The sequence below is a fragment of the Heteronotia binoei genome, chromosome 9 (assembly GCF_032191835.1).
Source record: "Heteronotia binoei isolate CCM8104 ecotype False Entrance Well chromosome 9, APGP_CSIRO_Hbin_v1, whole genome shotgun sequence".
NCBI lineage: Eukaryota > Metazoa > Chordata > Lepidosauria > Squamata > Gekkonidae > Heteronotia > Heteronotia binoei.
In genome coordinates this window covers 8156760-8178202 of record NC_083231.1, presented here as the reverse complement: position 1 = coordinate 8178202, position 21443 = coordinate 8156760, and the positions used below count along the sequence as shown (strand labels likewise).

Sequence of the window (21443 nt, the reverse complement as noted above, 5' to 3'; positions counted from 1 at the left end):
GATCTAGAAAAGGAGGAGGTAATTCTTGTGCCGAATTTCAAAGTGATAGGAAAATCAAAGGTGCTAACAATTGGTAATTAATTTTTGTATACTCCAAATGGTATGTTTCTCACGTAGTGGGGATGTAACCATGAATGTGGACTCAGTACTGTATAAACATCTAATAAGAATTTGGTTATCTATAAAAATAACAGCAAGGAATGCCTATTAGAAACAGCAAATGTAATGTCAATGGCAGTTTAGAAAAATTTATTTAAGAAAACAAGGCATAGCTGCAAGAAACTAGAGTTGTAACCAAGGATAAAATGTCAGACTGTACTACTCACAGAGCCAGTTTGGTGTAGTGTTTAAGTGTGCGGACTCTTATCTGGGAGAACCAGGTTTGATTCCCCACTCCTCCACTTGCACCTGCTGGCATGGCCTTGGGTCAGCCATAGCTCTGGCAGAGGTTGTCCTTGAAAGGGCAGCTGCTGTGAGAGCCCTTTCCAGCCCCACCCACCTCACAGGGTGTCTGTTGTGGGGGAGGAAGGGAAAGGAGATTGTGAGCCGCTCTGAGACTCTTCGGAGTGGAGGGCGGGATATAAATCCAATATCTTCATCTACCTCACAGGGTGTCTGTTGTGGGGGAGGAAGGGAAAGCAGATTGTGAGCCGCTCTGAGACTCTTTGGAGTGGAGGGCAGGATATAAATCCAATATCTTCATCTACCTCACAGGGGGTCTGTTGTGGGGGAGGAAGGGAAAGGAGATTGTGAGCTGCTCTGAGACTCTTCGGAGTGGAGGGCGGGATATAAATCCAATATCTTCTTCTTCTTCACATGGTGCTGAAGCTGAGGTGGCATCTGTTTCCAGCAATTTTTAGAATTTGAATGAAATTATAATAGCCCTAACTATTCTAGTGATTTTGTGTTAGGCTATGAAAAAAAGACACAATTTCCACATCTTTTTGCATGTGCTATGTCTCTTGGTCCCGATGATGCTATTGTGGAACTGAACGACAACAAAAATGGATCCGTGCCTAGTTCTTGATTTATCATTGGAAAAAAACACCACAATGTAAATGCAAACATTTTTTTTGTATGTCTTAATGAATATTGCACTGATTGCATTTCATAATGGAATGCTTTTTATTACTAAGAACTTTGTTTTATTTGCTTTTATTCCATACATGGGATGTTGTTGGAACAAATTTCATGAGCATTCCAAAGTCATTAGCGACCAGATGAACTTAATCAACCTGTAGTTTAACTTTCAGTAGTGTTCCCAGACCCCCATGGGTGGGGGATCACTCCAGGGCCCTTCTCATTGGCACCAATCAGCTGGCTATCCAGGGGACTTACTTGCAGCAAACTGAGTCCTAGGCTTCTGTCGCTGGAAACTTGCCAATGTCACTTCCAGTGTGCACCGGAAGTGATGTCATCGTGTTGCCGCACTGATATTTGGGCAAAAACTCCATGGTAAAAATGGCTTCTATACCTTAGGTTTTTTACACAATATCAGAGCATCCCCACATTGCCAGGATGTGATGACATCACTTCCAGTGCATGCCAAAAGTGACATGGCCAATGACAGAGGCTTGGGGACTTAGTTTGCTGCCAGTAAGTCCCACCCTCCACCCCGGTTGGCAGGGGTTAACTCTCTGGGACTAATCTGCAAACTGGGTCTGTAAACAAGGTTGCCTGAAGTGCTAAAAGTATTGTCAGTCTTCTGTTATATCATTGGACAGCTATATTTATATCAGTTCACTATTACCTTTACCATATAAGTCTACATTTTGCTTCAGGCTGTGGGAAAAAAGGATGGTGGTACAGAATGCACAATTTTCAAGTGCCACTTGGTATTGCAATGTGCATCTGTAATGCTATATTAATCTGGTTTAGAATCCCCCCCCCCCCCCCCCCAGCTATTTAATTAGTTGCAGTTTGTAAACCAGTTATTGGTGTGGAATTAAATGGATTTAAGACTCTGGTGTAAAGGATGGTATCAGTAACACCGACTTCCTTGAGCTTGCTTGAAAGGAATTTGCGTGCGAGGGTCACGAGCCATAAATAGTACTGATCGTGTCTGATTAAGAACCGAGTAAGCCGTACCCAGAAATACTGCTTCACGATGAGTCTGTTCTTTGATTAGCTTCTGTCAAGGCAGCAACTTGTGCTCTTTTTACTAATAAAGCTTAGAGAAGATTCTTGGAGTATTAATAACTGTCTGTGACAACATAGCAATATCTCAAACCCCTGGTATGGTGGGAATCTCACAAAGTGAATCATGCCTTGATCTCAGGTAGGTCACACTAGTGATGCCATTTTCATTTTTAAAAAAAGAACTGGGTAAGAGGGAATAGAGAGAGAGTCGACAGAAATGGTGGTGGGTGGTGGTGGGGAAGCATATGGAAGCTATGGAAAAGGAGGAAGTCCAGCAGGTGCATCCTCATCTCTGCACCTTCCAAAATTCCCTCTTCCTACAGCTATTAAACTATTAAAGGAGCTGCCCCGTGGTGCAGAGTGGTAAAGCTGCAGTGCAGTCCAAGCTCTGCTCACGACCTGAGTTTGATCCCGGCGGAAGCTGGGTTCAGGTAGTCGGCTCAAGGTTGACTCAGCCTTCCATCCTTCCGAGGTCGGTAAAATAAGTACCCTGCTTGCTGGGGGTAAAGTGTAAATGTCTGGGGAAGGCAATGGCAAACTACCCCGAAAAAAGTCTGCCATGAAAATATTGTGAAAGCAACGTCGCCCCAGAGTCAGAAATGACTGGTGCTTGCACAGGGGACTACCTTTACCTTTTTGCAACTATTAAGGGACAGAATCCCTGTGAGTTTGAAAAGTCTTGAAAATTACTGTCCTATGCAGTTTGAGTCCAGTGGCACCTTTAAGACGAACAGAGTTTTATTCAAGTTATAAGCTTTTACGCGCACGCACACCTAAGCCTGTCCTGTACAGCGTAAGAGACCTGACCTGGACAGCCCAGCCTCATAAGATCTTGGAAGCTAAGTCGGGTTGGCCCTGGCTAGTAAACGGATGGGAGACTTCCAAATAATACCAGGGTTATGACTCAGGAGCAGGCAATGGCAAGCCACCTCTATTAGTGGCTTGCCTTGAAAACTCTATTTCAGACTCTTTTGTTACGAGGGCTGGATCTGATGACATCATCATCGTCATCTAAACTTGATGAATCGCCTCATCTCAGCCAGTGCCAGGCTCTGTGCGATGTACAACTGTAAAATAAAATACATATATTAATATCAATAAAATCAGTGACATTAAAAAGACATCACAAACCCTGACGACGTCTCATTTAAAGTGCTATTATTAAGTCATTACATCAGGGTTGGGGGGGAGGAGGTGGGGAGAAGAAGGGGCCAGCATGGCAACCATCGCTGTCCTTTTGCAAAGGCTTGGCGGAACATCTCTGTCTTATAGTCCCTGCGGAACTGTAGAAGATCCCGCAGTGCCCCGATGTCTTCTGGCATAAATGTCAGGACGGGCCATGTGTCCCCTAAAATGTAATGCCTGGTAGTGGCGATACAAGCTTTATAAAGGACACAAAACACAATTCAAGATTTTTTTAAAAATTTAAAATATGCTTTAAAAATTAGAACTCTTGCAACATTTCATTTAACAGTTTCAGATAACTGAAACTTCTTGCTCTGAATTATTGCCTCAAACTCTGGAGACAATTTCTATGCTGTAGCAATCTTGAGTATGTTGTTCAGGTGTCTGTCTGTAAGTGGCAAGCCTACTTTTGATTTATTGACATTCATTTATTGAAATCAGTGCTTTGAGCCTAAGACCCAGGGGGAAACATGAAATGGCTGAGCGTTGTGAGCTTTTATACGTAGTTGCTTCATGTGCTGGTCAGCCAATGGAGAAAGTAGAGTATTTGCTCTGTATCTGCTGTGCGATTGAGCAAGCCTGGCAAAGCAAGCTGTGACACAGAAGGAAGCAAGAGAGAGGGGGGGGGAAGCAAATGACAGAGAGTTGCTCACAGACCTGATAGGAGCCCTCTGGGGGCCCGATCTGGCCCTCAGGCCACACATTTGACACCCCTGCTCTGTGGGGTAGCTGTGTGTTGACAACACTTTTCATCACCACAGAGTAAGAAGAGATTAGTAGGAGGCTGTTAGCAGGCTTCCCCTTTCTGGTTATCAGTTCATATTCACAATGTAATCATCCTGCTTTTGTAGTCTGCCCTTCATCCAGAAACACAGAACGGCACTGTAACTGTGCATGTTAAGTTAGAAAGAGAAATGTGCAGAAGATCATCCGCTAAGCTTCATACCTAAACGAAGGTTGCTGCTTTCTTTGCAGAAATTATTGGGCAAACTGGGTTATATGTTGAAGAGAAGCAAAGCTTGAGTAAAGTTTCGGCAGCTGGACCTCGCCATAGGTAGCAATAGATTAATCTCTCCCCCCCCCCGCCCCCTTCCAATAAAAATGTAAATTGCGTTCCAGTCTTGGAAATAAACCCAGTGTTACGCTTCCATTAGGAACGAATGGGCATCTTTTTGATAAAAGATTCACTGCTCTCCAATCTCACATGTCTTGATGCAAAGGCCCACTGTTTGTTTTTCTCCTTTTTTCTCTTACAGAATGAATTATTCTGTCTCTTGGCCATCATGTTATTTTAATGCTGGCTGATTTTCTGTGTTTAGAGAGTGCTGAAGCATGCACATAAGCAGGGCTGTCTTTGTAGAAAAAGCCCAGAAGGAATTATTTGCACATTAAGCCACAGCCCCTGACACCAAGCCAGCCAGAACTGCATTCCTGTGTGTTCCTGCTCAAAAAAGAGCCCCGCACATCACTACGGTTAATACCTGCGCAATGTTTGTAGTTCACATCTCTTTAAGTGAAACATGTCCTAAAGCCTTGGTCAAGAGGCGAGTGAAAGGTACCTCAGACACTCACCGTGTCCTTGTAACAGACAGGGTATCTTCCATTTTCCTTGAAAGAAAGAAGTGGGGCTGAACGAGTGAAATTAAATCCTGGCCAGTTGAAAAAGGGTGGCGAGATCAGGGAAAGCTTTGCACCTACCTTCCCACGTGACCCTAGCTGGGATGCTTAATTTCTTCAAAATGCAAGGAGAATCGAAGGGAAAAAAATAATTCAGAGACATCCTGAAATTTTGAACCAGGCACTGCTGGTGAATTCCGCTGCAAAAGATTTTAATATACATCCTGCGCTGTCCCAGTTGGCATTCGGTGTTGAGGCCTTTTCGTATAAAACAAGTCGCTTGGATCCAGCAGTGCACAAGTGGAAACGTAGATGGATTTAGCACAGTTCTACTTGTGCAAGATCTTCTGAAACACTCGCTTGTGTTTCTGTTTGTATAAGAGCTCTAGGATGTGGGAATTTTGTGCTGAGTCCAGCCCAACAAAACTAGTAATAACCTACAGACAATATCCTTTTGTTATTATTATTTGGGCAGACATCTCAGAAATCTTTCTAGTTTTGCTTTTCTTTGGCAGTGTAGGTTCATTCACACAGCGCTCCCTATCCACACAACCTTAGTCAGCCCTTAGTCATTCCGAACAAGTAGCGCTGTAATCCCATCCTGTACAAAATTATTCCAGTCATCGATTTTAATGGGTTTAGACTGAACTAACTCTTCATAGGATAGAACTGCATTGTAAAACTGCTTCATAGTCCTGCCGCACTACTTAACATCCTCTTTCCTGTTTGCGCTCCAGTGTACCTATTTTTGCACAGCCCGATGAAGTTTTGTATATACAAAAAAGACTGATCTGTCTTGCAGGGAATGAGTCAGGCCCTCCATCAGACTGGTCTGTTGTTGCGTACCCTAATTCACAACCAGCTTTCCAAGTTTTCTAGAAAAGAACATTGAGCTTTGGCACCAAAGAGCTTTGAAACTGGATATTCTCGTGACTCTGCCCAGAGCTTTCTGTATGCAAAGCATGCCCTCCGTCACAGAGTTCCGGTTTTCTGCCGGTGAGCTTGATATTCAGAATTTAAGAAAAAATGAACCTGATCGCAAACCTACAGAGAAGAAACCACATAAGTATGGGAAATGTGCAGAGGACAGCAACACTGGGTTTGGGGGTGGGGCAACACAGGCTGAAACACAAATGCAGCCCGTGGAGTGATGTTGGTGTTTTCAAAGGATAAATGTTTTCTGGTGGCTTGACCAGCTCAGCTCTGGCATTGCACAACAGCATCACATGCAAATTGGGAACAAACGGATCTAATTGCATTGCGTATTCTTCATGATTGGGAAGCTAGTTCAGGCTTTGCCTTTTCAGACAGTGGAAACAAACGCAGGCTGAGGGTGGATTCCGTAGCGTCCAGTTCTGTTTCAAATCAGAAAGCACAAGTTCCTTTTACTGAGTCAAAGAGCTCCTCCCTAGTACAGTTAAAATGCCGATTTTAAGAAACCATGGTAAAATAACGCTTCATAACTATGATCTTGTCACGTAGCAACTTGTCATCCACGTAAGGAGCTAACTGTAAATAGCATGCAAAGGTGCCCGTTTCTCTTTGCACAGCCGTTGAGTTCAGGTAGCGATGATAAACTTAACCGAGGTGGAGATGAAGGACTGCGTTTCCTCTGATCGTGTGCTGCTTGCTCTGTTTTGGATTCCACGGAAGAAGGGGTTTCAGCGTTAATGCAAGCAAACAAATACTGCTACAAACAGCACTGCTGAAAACAGCAATAATAATGTACACTCAATGCACAGCAGCCAAGAAGGTCAGAGCGCCTGCTCTGGCTGCAACGCCACTGAGGATGTTCTCCGCAGCTGAGAACGAAACGTCTGGAAGAAAAACTTTCTCCAGTAGAACGCGGCACTTGAGCCCGAAAGATTCTACAAACCCTAATGATGTTACCAGCCGTGAAAACCTGAAATCTTTGATAATAATGTATATGTTTAAAATCCTTATATAATTTAAACCAGTGTATGCAATGATCATCAGACCTTCCCTCCAAAGAAATTACAATTACAATTGCTTCCACAGTTTCCAGTAGAGGGATTAGTAGTCTTCAACGGTTCCTTCCTTCAATAAATAAAGTTCATAATACATTCCGTGAAAAGTTCTGAAATTCTTTCACGTGGGAAGGACCAGGTTCCCCTGTTGATTCTACTGTAAGCTATGAACCTTGAGTCTGTGTTAGAAGTCATTGAAATCAAGTTCCAGTTTGACAGCCTGATAACTAAAGAAGGCCAGTATTGAAACGTTTCGAAATCTAGAGGGGGACGGCTTTTGGAGGCTGTAAGGATTTCCTGGTCCTTCCCACTTGAAAGAATTTCAGAACGTTTTCATGGACTGTATTGTGAACTTGTATACACTGGTTTAAATTATACAAGGATTTAAGGCTGTTTTGGATTCCAGCTTCAGGAAAAGACTCTTTGAACTGTGATGCCCTACTACAGCTTACAGGCTGAGGGATAGTGCGGCTGTTGAAACAGATGTTTAAAAAGGCCAGTTGACTGGGATTTCATTCGCAGAAAGATGTAATTTAAATAAAGCATCAGCTCTCAGAAACTCCTTTTGTCGTGGCATGAAAGCATTGGGAAAGCCAGCCTTTTTGTCTACCTTGTCTGGATGCAGTCTCTTTTTGTCCCCTTTCTGAAGATCCCCTCTTCCCCTTAAGTCCGTCAGAGCCAAGAATTCCATAGATTTTCATCCTGGACTCACCTGGAATCCTTGAAGCCAAAACTGTGTAGACTCACCCTCTCCACTTGCACAGAGGTGGCCAGCTCTGCTTTTCTGTCTCTGGGAATTTGAACATTTGCTTGCTACACGGGAGCACCCCTGTGAGGGAGCCGGTCAGAGCCTGCTTGGGAGAGCGGCCATTTTAAATTTCTCCTCAGTTACACTCACAGAAATCCCGTCAGACTCCCAAAATAATAGGCAGCAGATGGTTTTAAAATTCAAAACTTCAAAAATATTTATTAGGTAACAAAAGGCAACAGAGAGGGATCAAAAATAATATTGATTATAACTAATCAATAACAAAGAATCAGTTGGCAGCAGGTGGGTGGCAGAATTATCAAATACTAAATACAGAGACTTGTCAGGCTGAGGTAAAATATAAAAAAATTATATCACTGGCAGAAGATCTATAAAACACTAACAAACAGGCAGGCTTCAGAATTCAACTGAATTCTACTTCAGGCAGGCTGTGCCTTCTGGGCACTCAGAGTGCTGTTACTTCAGTTGTTTAGCCCAAGGCTTCGGCTATGCCAAATCATAAAAATAACAAACCACAATCACTCCTCACACACACATAGAACTCCTGACTGGTGTCAGTATATTCTCCCTCACAGACCCTCTCACACTTGCTCCCAGTACTCGCACCTTGTGCGTCTCAGCCCTAACTAGTTTCCTGGTCTGAGTCTTGGGTAACCCTGCTGGCCACCAGAATCCAGTTCCCCCTTTACTGTGTCTTTTAGTGATCTTAGTTTGTACACAGAAGACTGCCTGATGTGCTGGCAGATCTCCCTCAGAGAGTTTCAAACTGCCTTAAAAGTCTCTCTTTCAGACAGAGACTACACAGCTGTGTCTCCCACAAGGAGCCCAGCCTCACTGGCTAATCTCAGCCTTTACAACTGACTGGCCTAAGCCCACAGTCTTCCCTTCAGACTCAAAGACTCCTCAATTTAGACTCAAATCCTGAGGTGTTTTACTGCTAGGCAAACCTCATGTTGTTACTTTTTCATTGCTAGGGCAACGTTCCAGCCAATAGCTGCAAGCCTGTTTCCCAGCTCTCAGGCTGAGTTCCTGAGTCCTTCACAACCACTCTACCATCTTACCTTGTTTGGGGGGTCTTTGGAAACTCTGTTTAAAGTCCCTTCTCCCAAACTGGATCATCGAAATAGGCAAGATACTGGAAGTTAAGGTGATTTTGGTATCCTGACACTTGCAGCTTTAGAGGGGAAAAAAATGGACGGTATGGAAATAGCCATTTTTTTTTGTCTCCTTGGGGAGGGACGGTGGCTCAGTGGTAGAGCATCTGCTTGGTAAGCAGAAGGTCCCAGGTTCAATCCCTGGCATTTCCAAAAAAGGGTCCAGGCAAATAGGTGTGAAAAACCTCAACTTGAGACCCTGGAGAGCCGCTGCCAGTCTGAGTAGACAATACTGACTTTGATGGACCAAGGGTCTGATTCAGTATAAGGCAGCTTCATATGTCCATATGTCCGTAGATGGGAGGAAAGGAGAGAAAGCTGGTTCACCAAATATATAGAAAGTGAGTCAGTTCTGTTCTCCGGGACCCCATTTCATCCAAACATATGCTCCCATGTTTTCAGGCCAGGATATCTGTGAAGCCAGAACTCACTCAGGATTCTGAGATGCATTTGGAAATTCATACTGAGTCTTCAGTATGCGAGTGGTGTATTTGCTCTAAAATTGGGGAGTGAAAAAGGTAAAGGTAGTCCCCGTGCCAGCATCAGTTGTTTCTGACTCTGGGGTGACGTCGCATCACGACGTTTTCACGGCAGACTTTTTACGGTATGCTTTGCCTTCCCCAGTCATCTACACTCCCCCGCCCCCCCCCCCCAGCAAGCTGGGTACTCATTTTACCAACCTCGGAAGGATGGAAGGCTGAGTCAACCTTGAGCTGGGGAGACCAGCGTTCAGATCCCCACTTAGCCATGAGGCACACTTATGTGACCTTATATGGCCGGTTACACGCTTTCAGCCTAAGTTGTGAGGAAAAGAGAGAGGAGGAGGAGATGCATCCTTTCATACACAAATGAAATATTTACTCAGATTGTGCGAGTGAGGGAGTGCATGACATCTTTCCTCTCCTCTTGCAAAGGCCTCTTTCTTTGACTGTGGTTTAGACTATTAAAGGTAAAGGTAGTCCCCTGTGCAAGTTTCCGACTCTGGGGTGACGTTGTTTTCACAACATTTTCACGGCAGCCTGCTTTACGGGGTGGTTCGCCATTGCCTTCCCCAGTCATTTACTATTAGGAGTGGGGAAAAATCATATTTTAAAACCAGAGAGAGAGAATCCCCAAAACTGAGAAGGCTCCTCATCTGATTTCTGGAGGATTTTTACAGTTTGCTGTCACTAGGACGTACTGTAGAATCCAGCCATACTTCAGTAGATGGAAGCCATGTGTCTAGTCTTACGCAATAAATGTGTGTGAAGGCCAAACACGATCAATAGTAGAGACTTTTGCTCTCAATTGCTTGGTCCCCTTTGAACTTTAAAGACTAGTCTGGAAAGGTTAAAAAGTAATACAAGCAAGTTATGTGTCAAGCGCCAATATTCCCCAATAACAGAGTCCTTTTGTTTTGAATCAAAAGATAGGTTTATTGTAAGAAACTCAGGAGCTTTTCGAAGGACATAAGCCGTGGGAGGGAGTAATGGGGTACCAACAGTTACACAGTTGCTATATAGGATATCATCAAAGGTTACATTACAGATGCATACTTGAGTCACGGGTTCAAAGGTTACTAAGCAACTATCTATCCATACTAAGACATCTTAGGCTATTGAAAACAGCAGAAACCTTCCCACACTTCTTTGTGAACAGATAAGGGCTGTCTGTGTGAAACCGGGGGAAGCCGCTTTGAGGCACCAACTGCCAGCCTATAACATAAACATCCCAGGGCCAGATGTTTTCGCTACGTGCCCGCTGGGTTGTAAATAATGGGGGGAGAGCTGGTGAAGTGCTCTCTACATAGTAAAATGTGGTCCAGAAACGAGCCCGCTTGACATTATGATTTGATTATCTACATAACCTGCAAAACACTCACCTCCCATCTTCGAAGTGGGGGGGCGGTTACCCGCAACATGGAGATTGTGACCATTCTGTACTGTAGGTTGGGTAGCTTCAGGAAATGCAGGCGGTAGGATTAAGTGTATGAACAGCATCAACATGTTAATCCTTGCAAAGTCTCCCAACGGATTCCACAGTAAATTAATTTTCTAATGAATAGAGCTTTCACTGTTTTAAGAAAATAATAACCTCTTGTATCACCACTTATTTGGTGACTTTTGCAAGGTTGCCTGCTATGGTTTTATTATTTTTTAAATTCTTTCTGGATTTTCATTAAACTCTGTGCACTTTTACTTGTCCCAGAAGTTTAATTGGAAATAATAAGATCGGGGAGGGGGGGAGAGAGAGAGAGAGTTGCAGGTTATCGAGATAATCAAATCATAACCTGCTTGTATCACTTTTTTAATTTTTGCAGAATAGTCTTTAAGTTCAAAAAGGCCGGTAGCGCAATTTGGAGTCCACACGTTTGAGGGGCACAGTGGCCGATGTGCATAATATCTATGAACGTGCAACTAACAGGAAGTTCTTTAGGAGCCTCCTTTCAAAATTTGAGTGGGAGGGGGCTAGGAAAATGGGCTTCCCCATTAGCTTGGGGGTTTCCCTCCTGTGCAGGCAGCTTCTTTACTGGCTGCGCTTGCAAGCGTTGAATATGTGCTAACAGCTTGTCTGCTGGGCCTCAACAGAATATTTGATTGTCTGACATGCGAGTTCACTGACCTTATTTGCTTGCACTATAATTATGAAAGAATTTTTAAAATAAAATACTGAATACTGGGGTACGTGTCACTCCCTTTTTGAGTTTTTCTTTTTAAATGTTTGCCTGTTGGTAGAACTGGCTACACGCAAAGGTGTGTAGCACAGCCCTGCTGGCCTCTTTTTTAAAAAATTGTGTTGGGGAAGTGGAGATCTGAAGAGTAATGAAGTTGGGGGACTGATTTAACCCACTCTCCATGTTCTGCTTTGCCCCTACAACTCATTCCAACACGGTCCTGCTCCTCCCCCTCTCCGAGGTTGGCCTGTGACGTTTATTTCAGCCTCTGTTGACAGACTTCACAACCTAGGCAGGCACAACATGGCCTCTGGCTGTATGAACCTTTGAGCATCTTTATTTAGTAGGATAAAATTCTGAAAATTCCAAATGTTTCAATACAGAGAAAAATACTCTCTTTTTTTTTGGCTTTTTTTGGCCGGTTTGGTGTAGTGGTTAAGTGTGCGGACTCTTATCTGGGAGAACCGGGTTTGATTCCCCACTCCTCCACTTGCACCTGCTGGAATGGCCTTGGGTCAGCCATAGCTCTCGCAGGAGTTGTCCTTGAAAGGGCAGCTGCAGTGAGAGCCCTCTCAGCCCCACCCACCTCACAGGGTGTCTTGTTGTGGGGGAGGAAGGGAAAGGAGATTGTGAGCCGCTCTGAGACTCTTCAGAGTGGAGGGTGGGGTATAAATCCAATATCTTCATCTACCTCACAGGGTGTCTGTTGCGGGGGAGGAAGGGAAAGGAGATTGTGAGCCGCTCTGAGACTCTTCAGAGTGGAGGGCGGGATATAAATCCAATATCTTCTATCTTCTTCTTCTAATTTCATAGAATCATAGAGTTTGAAGGGACCTCCAGGGTTATCTAGTCCAACCCCCTTCACAATGCAGGAAACTCACAAATACCTCCCCTAAATTCACAGGATCTTCATCGCCGTCAGATGGCCATCTAGCCTCTGTTTAAAAACCGCCAAGGAAAGAGAGCCCACCACCTCCCGAAGAAGCCTGTTCCACTGAGGAAACTCACAAATACCTCCCCCTAAATTCACAGGATCTTCATTGCCGTCAGATGGCCATCTAGCCTCTGTTTAAAAACCGCCAAGGAAAGAGAGCCCACCACCTCCCGAAGAAGCCTGTTCCACTGAGGAAACTCACAAATACCTCCCCCTAAATTCACAGGATCTTCATTGCTGTCAGATGGCCATCTAGCCTCTGTTTAAAAATCTCCAAGGAAGGAGAACCCACCACCTACCAAGGGAGTCTGTTCCACTGAGGAACCGCTCTAACGGTCAGGAAGTTCTTCCTAATGTTGAGACGGAAACTCTTTTGATTTAATTTCAACCCACTGGTTCTGGTCCTACCTTCCGGGGCCGCAGAAAACAATTCCACACCCTCTTCTATATGACAGCCCTTCAAGTACTTGAAGATGGTGATCATATCACCTCTCAGCCGCCTCCTCTCCAGGCTAAACATCCCCAACTCTCCTTCAGCCTTTCCTCATAGGACTTGGTCTCCAGACCCCTCACCATCTTCATTGCCCTCCTCTGGACCTGTTCCAGCTTGTCTATATCCTTCTTAAAATGTGGTGCCCAAAACTGAACACAATATTCCAGTTGAGGTCTCACCAGAGCAGAATAAAGTGACACCATCACTTCACGTGATCTGGACAGTATACTTCTGTTGATACAGCCCAAAATTGCATTTGCCTTTTTAGCCACTGCATCACACTGTTGACTCATGTTCATATATTTTTGCTATCCCTGAAACTGATCTAGTGCTGGGATATATTCATATGCTTTCAGCTCTGTGTAAAGGGAACAGATGGTTTCACACTAGTGGCAAAGAGAGCTGTATGGAAGAATTGGAACTCAGAACTATCGTCAAGTAAAGCAGTATGATCCAAAACCTCTTATTGCCTTTTCTTGTCAATGGTTTTTTTTTCCCCTCCATTGTTTTCGTTCTTTGTACAAGGAAGAATGAGGGGGTGGGGAAATGAGGGGGTGGGGAAATGCTGCTTTTATTAAAATGCACAGTTTTATTCTTTTTTCTTTGCAGACAGGCACCCTCATTGATGAAGGCATCACTTATTTAAATGCCCCCCAAAAGCCTCTGCATCTCAGTTACTGAAATTAATTATATGAGAGCAAGTTACCCTCCAGAAAATTTTCCCTTATAGAGTGAAGCTTAACAACTCCAGTGCAGTATAGCCTTTGCAGACGGGCAGGCCGAGGCCAACTAACTGAGATGCCTCAGGTGTAGCAGCTCAACCGCCCGAGAGACACAGTATTTGAAATGTACGAAAGGACGCATCAGCGAGAGCAAGCTTTTAGCTATACCTGTACAAACAGAATTTTTTTCAAAAAAAATGTTTTGGTCCTGTATTTTCTAAAATAAACCTTCCCACTATTGTTTATTCTTTAATAAAGTTGCTGTTGATCAGTAGTGCTGTAGATTTATGACTACTAAGCATGAAAAATCTAAACATGTTCAGGGTTACTGGTTGTGAGAGGCCCAGTTGTTAGACTGGAGAAGGGCCCGGAATTACTTTGTAAATAGGTCCAGAGAACCAGGGATCTGTAAAAGCCTGAGAGCCACATATCTTACTTTAAAGCTGTTCTATAAGTGCAGGCAGGAGTGGAATTCTAGCAGAAGCTCCTTTGCATATTAGGCCACACACCCCTGATGTAGCCAATCCTCCAAGAGCTTACAAAAAGGAGTCCTGTAAGCTCTTGGAGGATTGGCTCTCATAAGTATGAGAGCCAGTTTGGTGTAGTGGTTACGTGTGCGGACTCTTTTCTTGGAGAGCCGGGTTTGATTCCCCACTCCTCCACTTGCACCTGCTGGAATGGCCTTGGGTCAGCCATAGCTCTCGTAGGAGTTGTCCTTAAAAGGGCAGCTTCTGGGAGAGCCCTCTCAGCCCTACCCACCTCACAGGGTGTCTGTTGTGGGGAAGGAAGATAAAGGAGATTGTGAGCCGCTCTGAGATTCGGAGTGGAGGGTGGGATATAAATCCAATATCATCATCTTCTCCTTCTAGAATTTCACCCCTGGGTGCAGGGTGAACTTTGTTCTTCAACACATCTTGATTTTACGCCTTGTGCAACTAACCCATCTTTAGTAGTGATCATAGTGTGTTTAGATGATGAAAAACAATATTGTATGGGCATAACAGCAGACGCATGAATCTGCCTTCTACAGAATCAGCCAGTTGGTCCATCAAGGTCTGTGTAGTCTGCTCACACTGGTAGGGGCTCTCCAGGGGCTCCGGCTGAGGTCTTTCACATCACCTGCTACCTGATCCTTTTACCTGGGGATATCAGGGATTGAACCTGTGATTTTCTGCATGCCAAGCAAGTGCTCTGTCACTGAGACATGGATTACAGGTGGACCATAAGTTAAATATGAGCAGCCGCCGGTGTGATACAACAGCAAAAAAGGCAAATGCCATCTTGGGGTGTAGCAACAGAGGCATAACCTCCAGATCGCAAAAACTCTTTTTACAATAAGACTTGTTCAGTAGTGGAATCAGCTCCCTAGGTAGGTGGTGAGCTGCCCTTCACTGGCAGGCTTTAAGCAGTGGCTGGACCAATGTCAGGGATGCTCTTAGACTGATCCTGCATGGAACAGGGGGTTGGACTAGATGGCCTGTAGGGTCCCTTCCAACTCTGGGAATCTACGAATTACCCATGAGATGTCCAACAGAAAAGGTAGGATCCAGTTTGGTGTAGCGTTGTGGAGAAAGGATAGGAAAAGAGATTGTAAACCACTCTGAGACTCCTTCAGATAGTGAAGGGCGGGGTATAAATCCAGTCTCTTCTTCTTCTTTTGTCCATCCTGAATCCATTGCCCAAGGATACAACACCTGCTTGATTACGCACTGATTTCACCTTGTACATCTCTGCTTTTATAGAATGGTAGGAGGAAACCATCTAAGTTTATGAACAGTTCTAGTTTATAACAATATATAAATCTCTTAACATACTAATGTCTTTCCGGTAGGTAGGAATGATCCTTTTGTTATGCCATGACTAGCTCTTTTTATCCCAGTGAGAATGTTGCTGGTTTATAGCAGTAGTTTCATTTCACTCCTAAAACTGAGGTCAAAGGTGTATGATTTCTTCTGTATTTAAGATCTCTGGGCAGTGTGCTTCCTTGTTATCTGCGGGATATTCAGCGTAAAAAACTTTGTCCCATCAGAGCTGCCGATTTTCAGATTAATAGCCATTGCACATGCGTTTGAAATTAAACTTAACAGTTTGCTTGCGCACACACATGCGCACCCCCCCCACCCCCCGCCTAACCCTTGCTAGGGTTCCAAAGTAAACACATGGATTCTGTTAAATGTGAAACCAGCTCGATCATTACCTTAAATGGATAAAATACCTGCTTGCTTAGTTCTAGTACAGGGATAACAAGATCAAGAACTCAGAGTACAGTTTATTGGTCACAAGACCTTATTTTGCAATCATGCGGTGGAATTTTTAATAAAGGAATATTTTAAAGACTTATTTGTTTATAATCTCTGTAATCTTGACTCTGAGCACATGATGAAGACTGCAGACTTGCCAATAACTAGCTTTTGCTTTTTATTTGTTCTGTTGACTTTATTCTTGATAATCCGGTCAGTTGTAAGATAGTACTTTTTGTGTGTTGTTTTTGTAGTTCACAATTGGACGCAAGAAGAGACACTTCAGTGGCTCGTGGACTTCGTTGAACTTCCTCAGTACGAGAAAAACTTCAGAGAAAGTAATGTCAAAGGAACCACGTTGCCTAGGTAACTTTTCTAGCCCGATAGGTTCTGTACGTGCAGGACCTGTTTTATGGGAGGATGCGAAGCCCTGCTTTCCATGTTTCACACTTTCTCTTGACTGGCAAACGGTGACCTTTTACTGCTAGCAGTTAGTGCAGAAGGTGCTGCAAATTCAACATAAAAAGTAAGGGACATGTGTTTAACTATTTCTAACGCTCAGTCCTTCCAGAAAAAACATTGGCCCCTGTGCAAGCAGTGAAGATGTGTTTTCCTCCAGGTAAAGACGGTCCCGTCAATCATGGTACTAGTGCAGGAGCGGCCAACGGTAGCTCTCCAGATGTTTTTTTGCCTACAGCTCCTATCAGCCCCAGCCATTGGCCGTGCTGGCTGGGGCTGATGGGAGTTGTAGGCAAAAATCATCTGGAGAGCTACCGTTGGCCACCCCTGTACTAGTGTGGCAGTGAGTCAAAACCAATGTTCTCTCTAAGCTGTGGAATCTTGTGAGCAAAAATTCTACTTTGTGAGCTACTGGCATAAAGTTGTGAGCTGCGGCATCAATGATTGTGCTCTGGGGTCATCCTTCCTGAACTAAGACAAAAATGTGTGAGCTGGAGGCTAAAAATCCATGAGCTAGCTCACACTACCTCAGCTTAGAGGGAACACTGGTCAAAACTCCTCTTTGGGGCAAAAATAAAATTAAAAAATTGGAGAATTATTTTCTTTTCAGAACAATTAGAATAAGGTCACCTTATTCTGAGAATTATATGCTAAAACAGTGCTCCCTTTGGCAGCACATATACTAAATATGCTAAAACATTGTTGATCTCCATATCCTTCATTGTGACCGATTCCCCCCTAGCCTTGTCCCAGTCTCACTCTTCTCTTCTCCACTGGGCTTCCTTCCAATTTCGCACAAACTGCCCTGAAGCTGTGACTCACTCTGCCTCTTTCATGCGGCAAGCAAGATCCTCTAAAAACCGGTTTCTGCTTGCCACATAAAAGAGGCGGAGCGAGGGGCAGCTTGTGCAAAATCAGAAGGAAGCCCCTAGAACAGGGGTGTCAAACTCATGAGGGCCGGATCTGACATAAATGAGGCCTTGCCAGGGCAGGCTGTGTTGGGCCAGGCCACGTGTGTACCTATTTAAGATCAGGTAGCAGAGATATAAACTTTTTAAAGGACACAGACAAACACAACTAAAGATATTTTTTTTAAAAAACCCTTAAAGTAAAACACGCTTAAAACATTAGCACTTGGTCTTAAAGGTACTTTCTTTGTATTTCTCCCATGAGATCTGGGGAACTGGGCAAAGGAAGCTCTGACTCTTTCCCTCCCTCCCCAGGGGACCAGGAGGGGGAGGAGTCTCAACCAATGGAGAAGATCGAGGTTTTGCTCTGTAGCTCCTTTGCAATTGAGCCAGCCTTGTAAAGCAAGTTGAGATGCAGAAGGAAGCAAGAGAGGGAGAAGGAAGCAGACAAGAGACAGTTGCTTGGGGGTCTGATAGGAGCCCTCTGGGGGTCTGATTCGGTCTCTGGGCCACATGTTTGACACCCCTGCCCTAGGAGAAGAGGAGTGTGAGACCGGGACAAGGCTAGTGGGGAATCTATCTGTATGTTCCTGAGCTTACTTCTCCATGTAATGTGCCAGTCTGGCGTGGGATGTTGGGGCGGGGTTGGCGATTTGGCTGGTGTACCGACTGCCTAACACACCAGCTAGCGCCTTACCATCCCTGGTGGATGCCGCAACAGGCTGGGCATTGGAGTACCCGAGGCTTTTGATCCTGGGTGACTTCAATGTCCATGCTGATGACGCGACCTCCAGTCAGGCGATGGACCTAGTGTCATCCATGGCGACGCTAGGACTCTCCCAAATTGTTACAACGCCCACTCACCAGGCGGAGCACATGTTAGACTTCGTCTTCATGGCGGGAGTTTCAGTGGACAATATTACTGCTGAAGCAGTGCCATGGTCGGACCACTACGCCCTCAAGGTTCGTGTGGATGTCCCACCCCAAGCCCGTTTAGGCGGCGAGCGTATTTTAGCTCGCCCGTGGAGCCAGATGGATCCGGAACGGTTCCAGATGGCTCTACAGGATCCCTGGCCTCCTGGCGATTCCTTGGATGACCTGATGGAGTCTTGGAATGACAGACTCTCCAGAGCCATCAATGAGATCACACCTCGGCGCCCTCGCTCGAAGCTGGCACTTTGGTATAACCAGGAGTTGCGGCAGTTGAAGCGAGGACTCAGACAACTAGAGAGGCAATGGCGGCGTACTTGAGACGAAGCAACTAGAACATCTTATAGAGAGTTTATGAGGTCCTATGAGATGGCAGTCAAAGCCACAAAGAAAACATACTTTGCGGCCAAGATTGCGTCTGCAACTTCGCGTCCGGCACAATTGTTCAATACAATTCGGACTCTTACAATGCTGCCAAAAGGCAGACCAAATTCTAAGGAATTGGAGATTGGCTGTGAGACCTTTGCGAATTTCTTTGCAGATAAGATTGTGTCACTCCGCCACGACCTTTCCGCCACATTGGAGACAGTATGTGAAGTCGAGGCCCCGTACCTGTCTTCTGGTTTTGTTCTGGATTGCTTCAATACTCTCAGCCTAGAGGAAGTTGACAAGATCCTCTCTTCTGCATGCCCTACAACTTGTGATCTGGACCCTTGCCCCTCCTGGCTTATTAACGCTTGCCAGAGGGAGCTTAGATATCCTGTATGGGATATCATGAATAGATCCCTTATGGAAGGGCGCTTTCCAGCACCTCTTAAAGAGGCAGTGGTCCGCCCTCTCCTGAAAAAATTGACACTAGATCCAGCCGAATTGGCACATTACTGGCCGGTCTCGAATTTACCCTTTCTGGGTAAAATTATTGAGAGGGCAGTGGCGTTGCAGTTACAGAGCTTTCTGGAGGACGCTTCCGTTCTTGATCCCCATCAGTCTGGTTTTCTCCTGGGCCATGGGACGGAGACAGTGCTGGTCGCCCTAGTGGATGACCTCCAGTGGCACCTGGATCGAGGCGGCTCGGCGGTACTGATGCTGTTAGACCTATCGGCAGCGTTCGATACGGTCGACCATTGGTTGCTGACTTGCCGTCTCGCCGACGTGGAGATTCAGGGGTTGGCCCTACAATGGCTTTCCTCTTTCCTTGATGGTTGGGGACAAAGGGTGGCGATTTGGGGTGAACTGTCCCGGAGATACACGCTTGATTGCGGGGTGCCTCAGGGGGCGGTGCTTTCCCCGATGTTGTTCAACATCTATATGCGCCCCCTTGCCCAGATTGCCCGGAGGTATGGGTTGGGTTGTCACCAGTATGTTGATGACACCCAGCTCTATCTATTGATGGATGGCCGGCCTGACTGTGTCCCAGAAAATCTGGACCTGGCGCTGCAAGCCGTGGCTGGATGGCTCAGGCTGAGTAGATTGAAGCTAAATCCAGCGAAGACAAAGGTCCTTTGCTTGGGTCGGTGTGGTCCGGGAAGGGAAATTCCCCTACCGGACTTTGACGGTGCACCACTGACAATGGCGCACAGGGTCAGGAGCCTGGGGGTACTACTGGAGCCTTCCCTGACAATGGAGGCCCAGATAGCAGCCACTGCTAAGTCCGCATTTTTTCATCCTAGGCGGGCGAGGCAGTTGGCCCCTTTCCTGGAGCACGGCGACCTGGCAACAGTGATCCATGCAACGGTCACCTTGAGGTTGGACTTCATGTACTGCCCTCTACATGGGGCTGCCCCTGTGCTGAACCCGGAAGTTGCAGCTAGTGCAGAATGCCGCTGCCCGGCTGTTACTAAGGCTTCCTAGGTGGGAGCACATTCAGCCGGGGCTCCGGGGACTTCACTGACTGCCAATAATATACCGGGTTCGTTACAAGGTGCTGGTTATTACCTTTAAAGCCCTATATGGCCTAGGACCTACTTACCTTAGGGACCGTATCTCCCCACATGTTCCCCAGAGAGTACTCAGATCTGGTTCCCAAAATCTGCTAGTAATCCCCGGGCCGAAGGAGGCCCATCTGAAGTCAACTAGGGATAGGGCCTTTTCAATCACAGCCCCCTGCTGGTGGAACCAGCTACTGGAGGAGGTGAGGGCCTTGCGGAACCTTGGGCAGTTCCGCAAGGCCTGTAAGACGGTCCTCTTCCGGTTGGCATATAACTGACTGGTATTTAAAAACTGCGGAGGAAGGCTGTGAGAATAGCACTGAACTGTTAGACCGTTTCTTCTTGTTTTACTGTTTTAATTATTGTAAATTATTGAATATCTATTTTAATATTTATTAATCTTAATTGTTCTGGATTTTATGTTGTAAGCCGCCTTGAGCCCGCCTTGGCGGGGAGGGCGGGATATAAATCGAGTAAATAAATAAATAAAATGTACATGCTGAAGCGTTTTGCTGTATGTTATTGTTTTGATGTAAGTTCCACTGAGTTTCCCTCGCTACGTTTGCTTAGGATAGCAGCTGTGGATTTATAGTTACGTCGTTCAGTGTGGTGGTGTCACTGTGTATTAATTCTGCTTGCTCGTTTGTACTTCAAGGCCACGCACAACTACTCATCCAGTAGTAACACAATTCCTGCCGTTGAATAGATGTGCTTAGCTCATGTCCTTGCACAGGTGTGGCCACTCAAGTGGAAAGAACAGTGTGCTGATAACTTCTCTCTAGAGGAAGACCCAGATAAATAGTCTAAATTGTGTGAAATATGTGGTACTTTTGGGACGAGGAACCTAAAACCTTCACTTTGTTGCATGCAGGATAGCGGTTAATGAACCTGCATTTATGATCTCTCAGCTGAAAATCATCGATCGGAGCCACAGGCAAAAACTCCAACTGAAGGCCCTGGATGTTGTTTTGTTTGGACCTCTTACACGTCAGTATCATTTTTATTTATTCTCTTCTCCCCACCCACCCCCACCCCCCAGCCAGCCTTTTAGCTGACGGTAGAATGCATTCTGTATGGTGTTGCTTGTATTGGCCTTATATTCACTACCTATACTTGCCTGGTTCTTTTTTCATACAAGGGAGCTGGCTGGGCAGGAAAACTGCATCTTGGATCTTCCTTCTAGAACGGACATGTTGACTCGGCAGCCATGAAATGCTGATTTTTCTTTTTTCTCCTGGTCTTTTGCTATGAAATTATGCAGATGCACGTTCCTTCTGAAATCATTTAAGTGGATTTTTGAGGGGAGAAATTCCCTTCCCCTCCC

The 21443-nt window shown here is 45.3% G+C and overlaps 1 protein-coding gene across 1 annotated transcript in view; it reads left to right on the top strand.

Moving 5' to 3' along the window:
* STIM2 (stromal interaction molecule 2) overlaps positions 1-21443 on the top strand; it is a 125184-nt gene that overhangs the window by 85748 nt on the left and 17993 nt on the right. Inside the window, exons 4-5 of the mRNA XM_060247279.1 lie at positions 16149-16260; positions 20991-21106. Of these exons, the coding sequence (XP_060103262.1) occupies positions 16149-16260; positions 20991-21106 (228 nt within the window). The remainder of the gene's footprint in view (positions 1-16148; positions 16261-20990; positions 21107-21443) is intronic.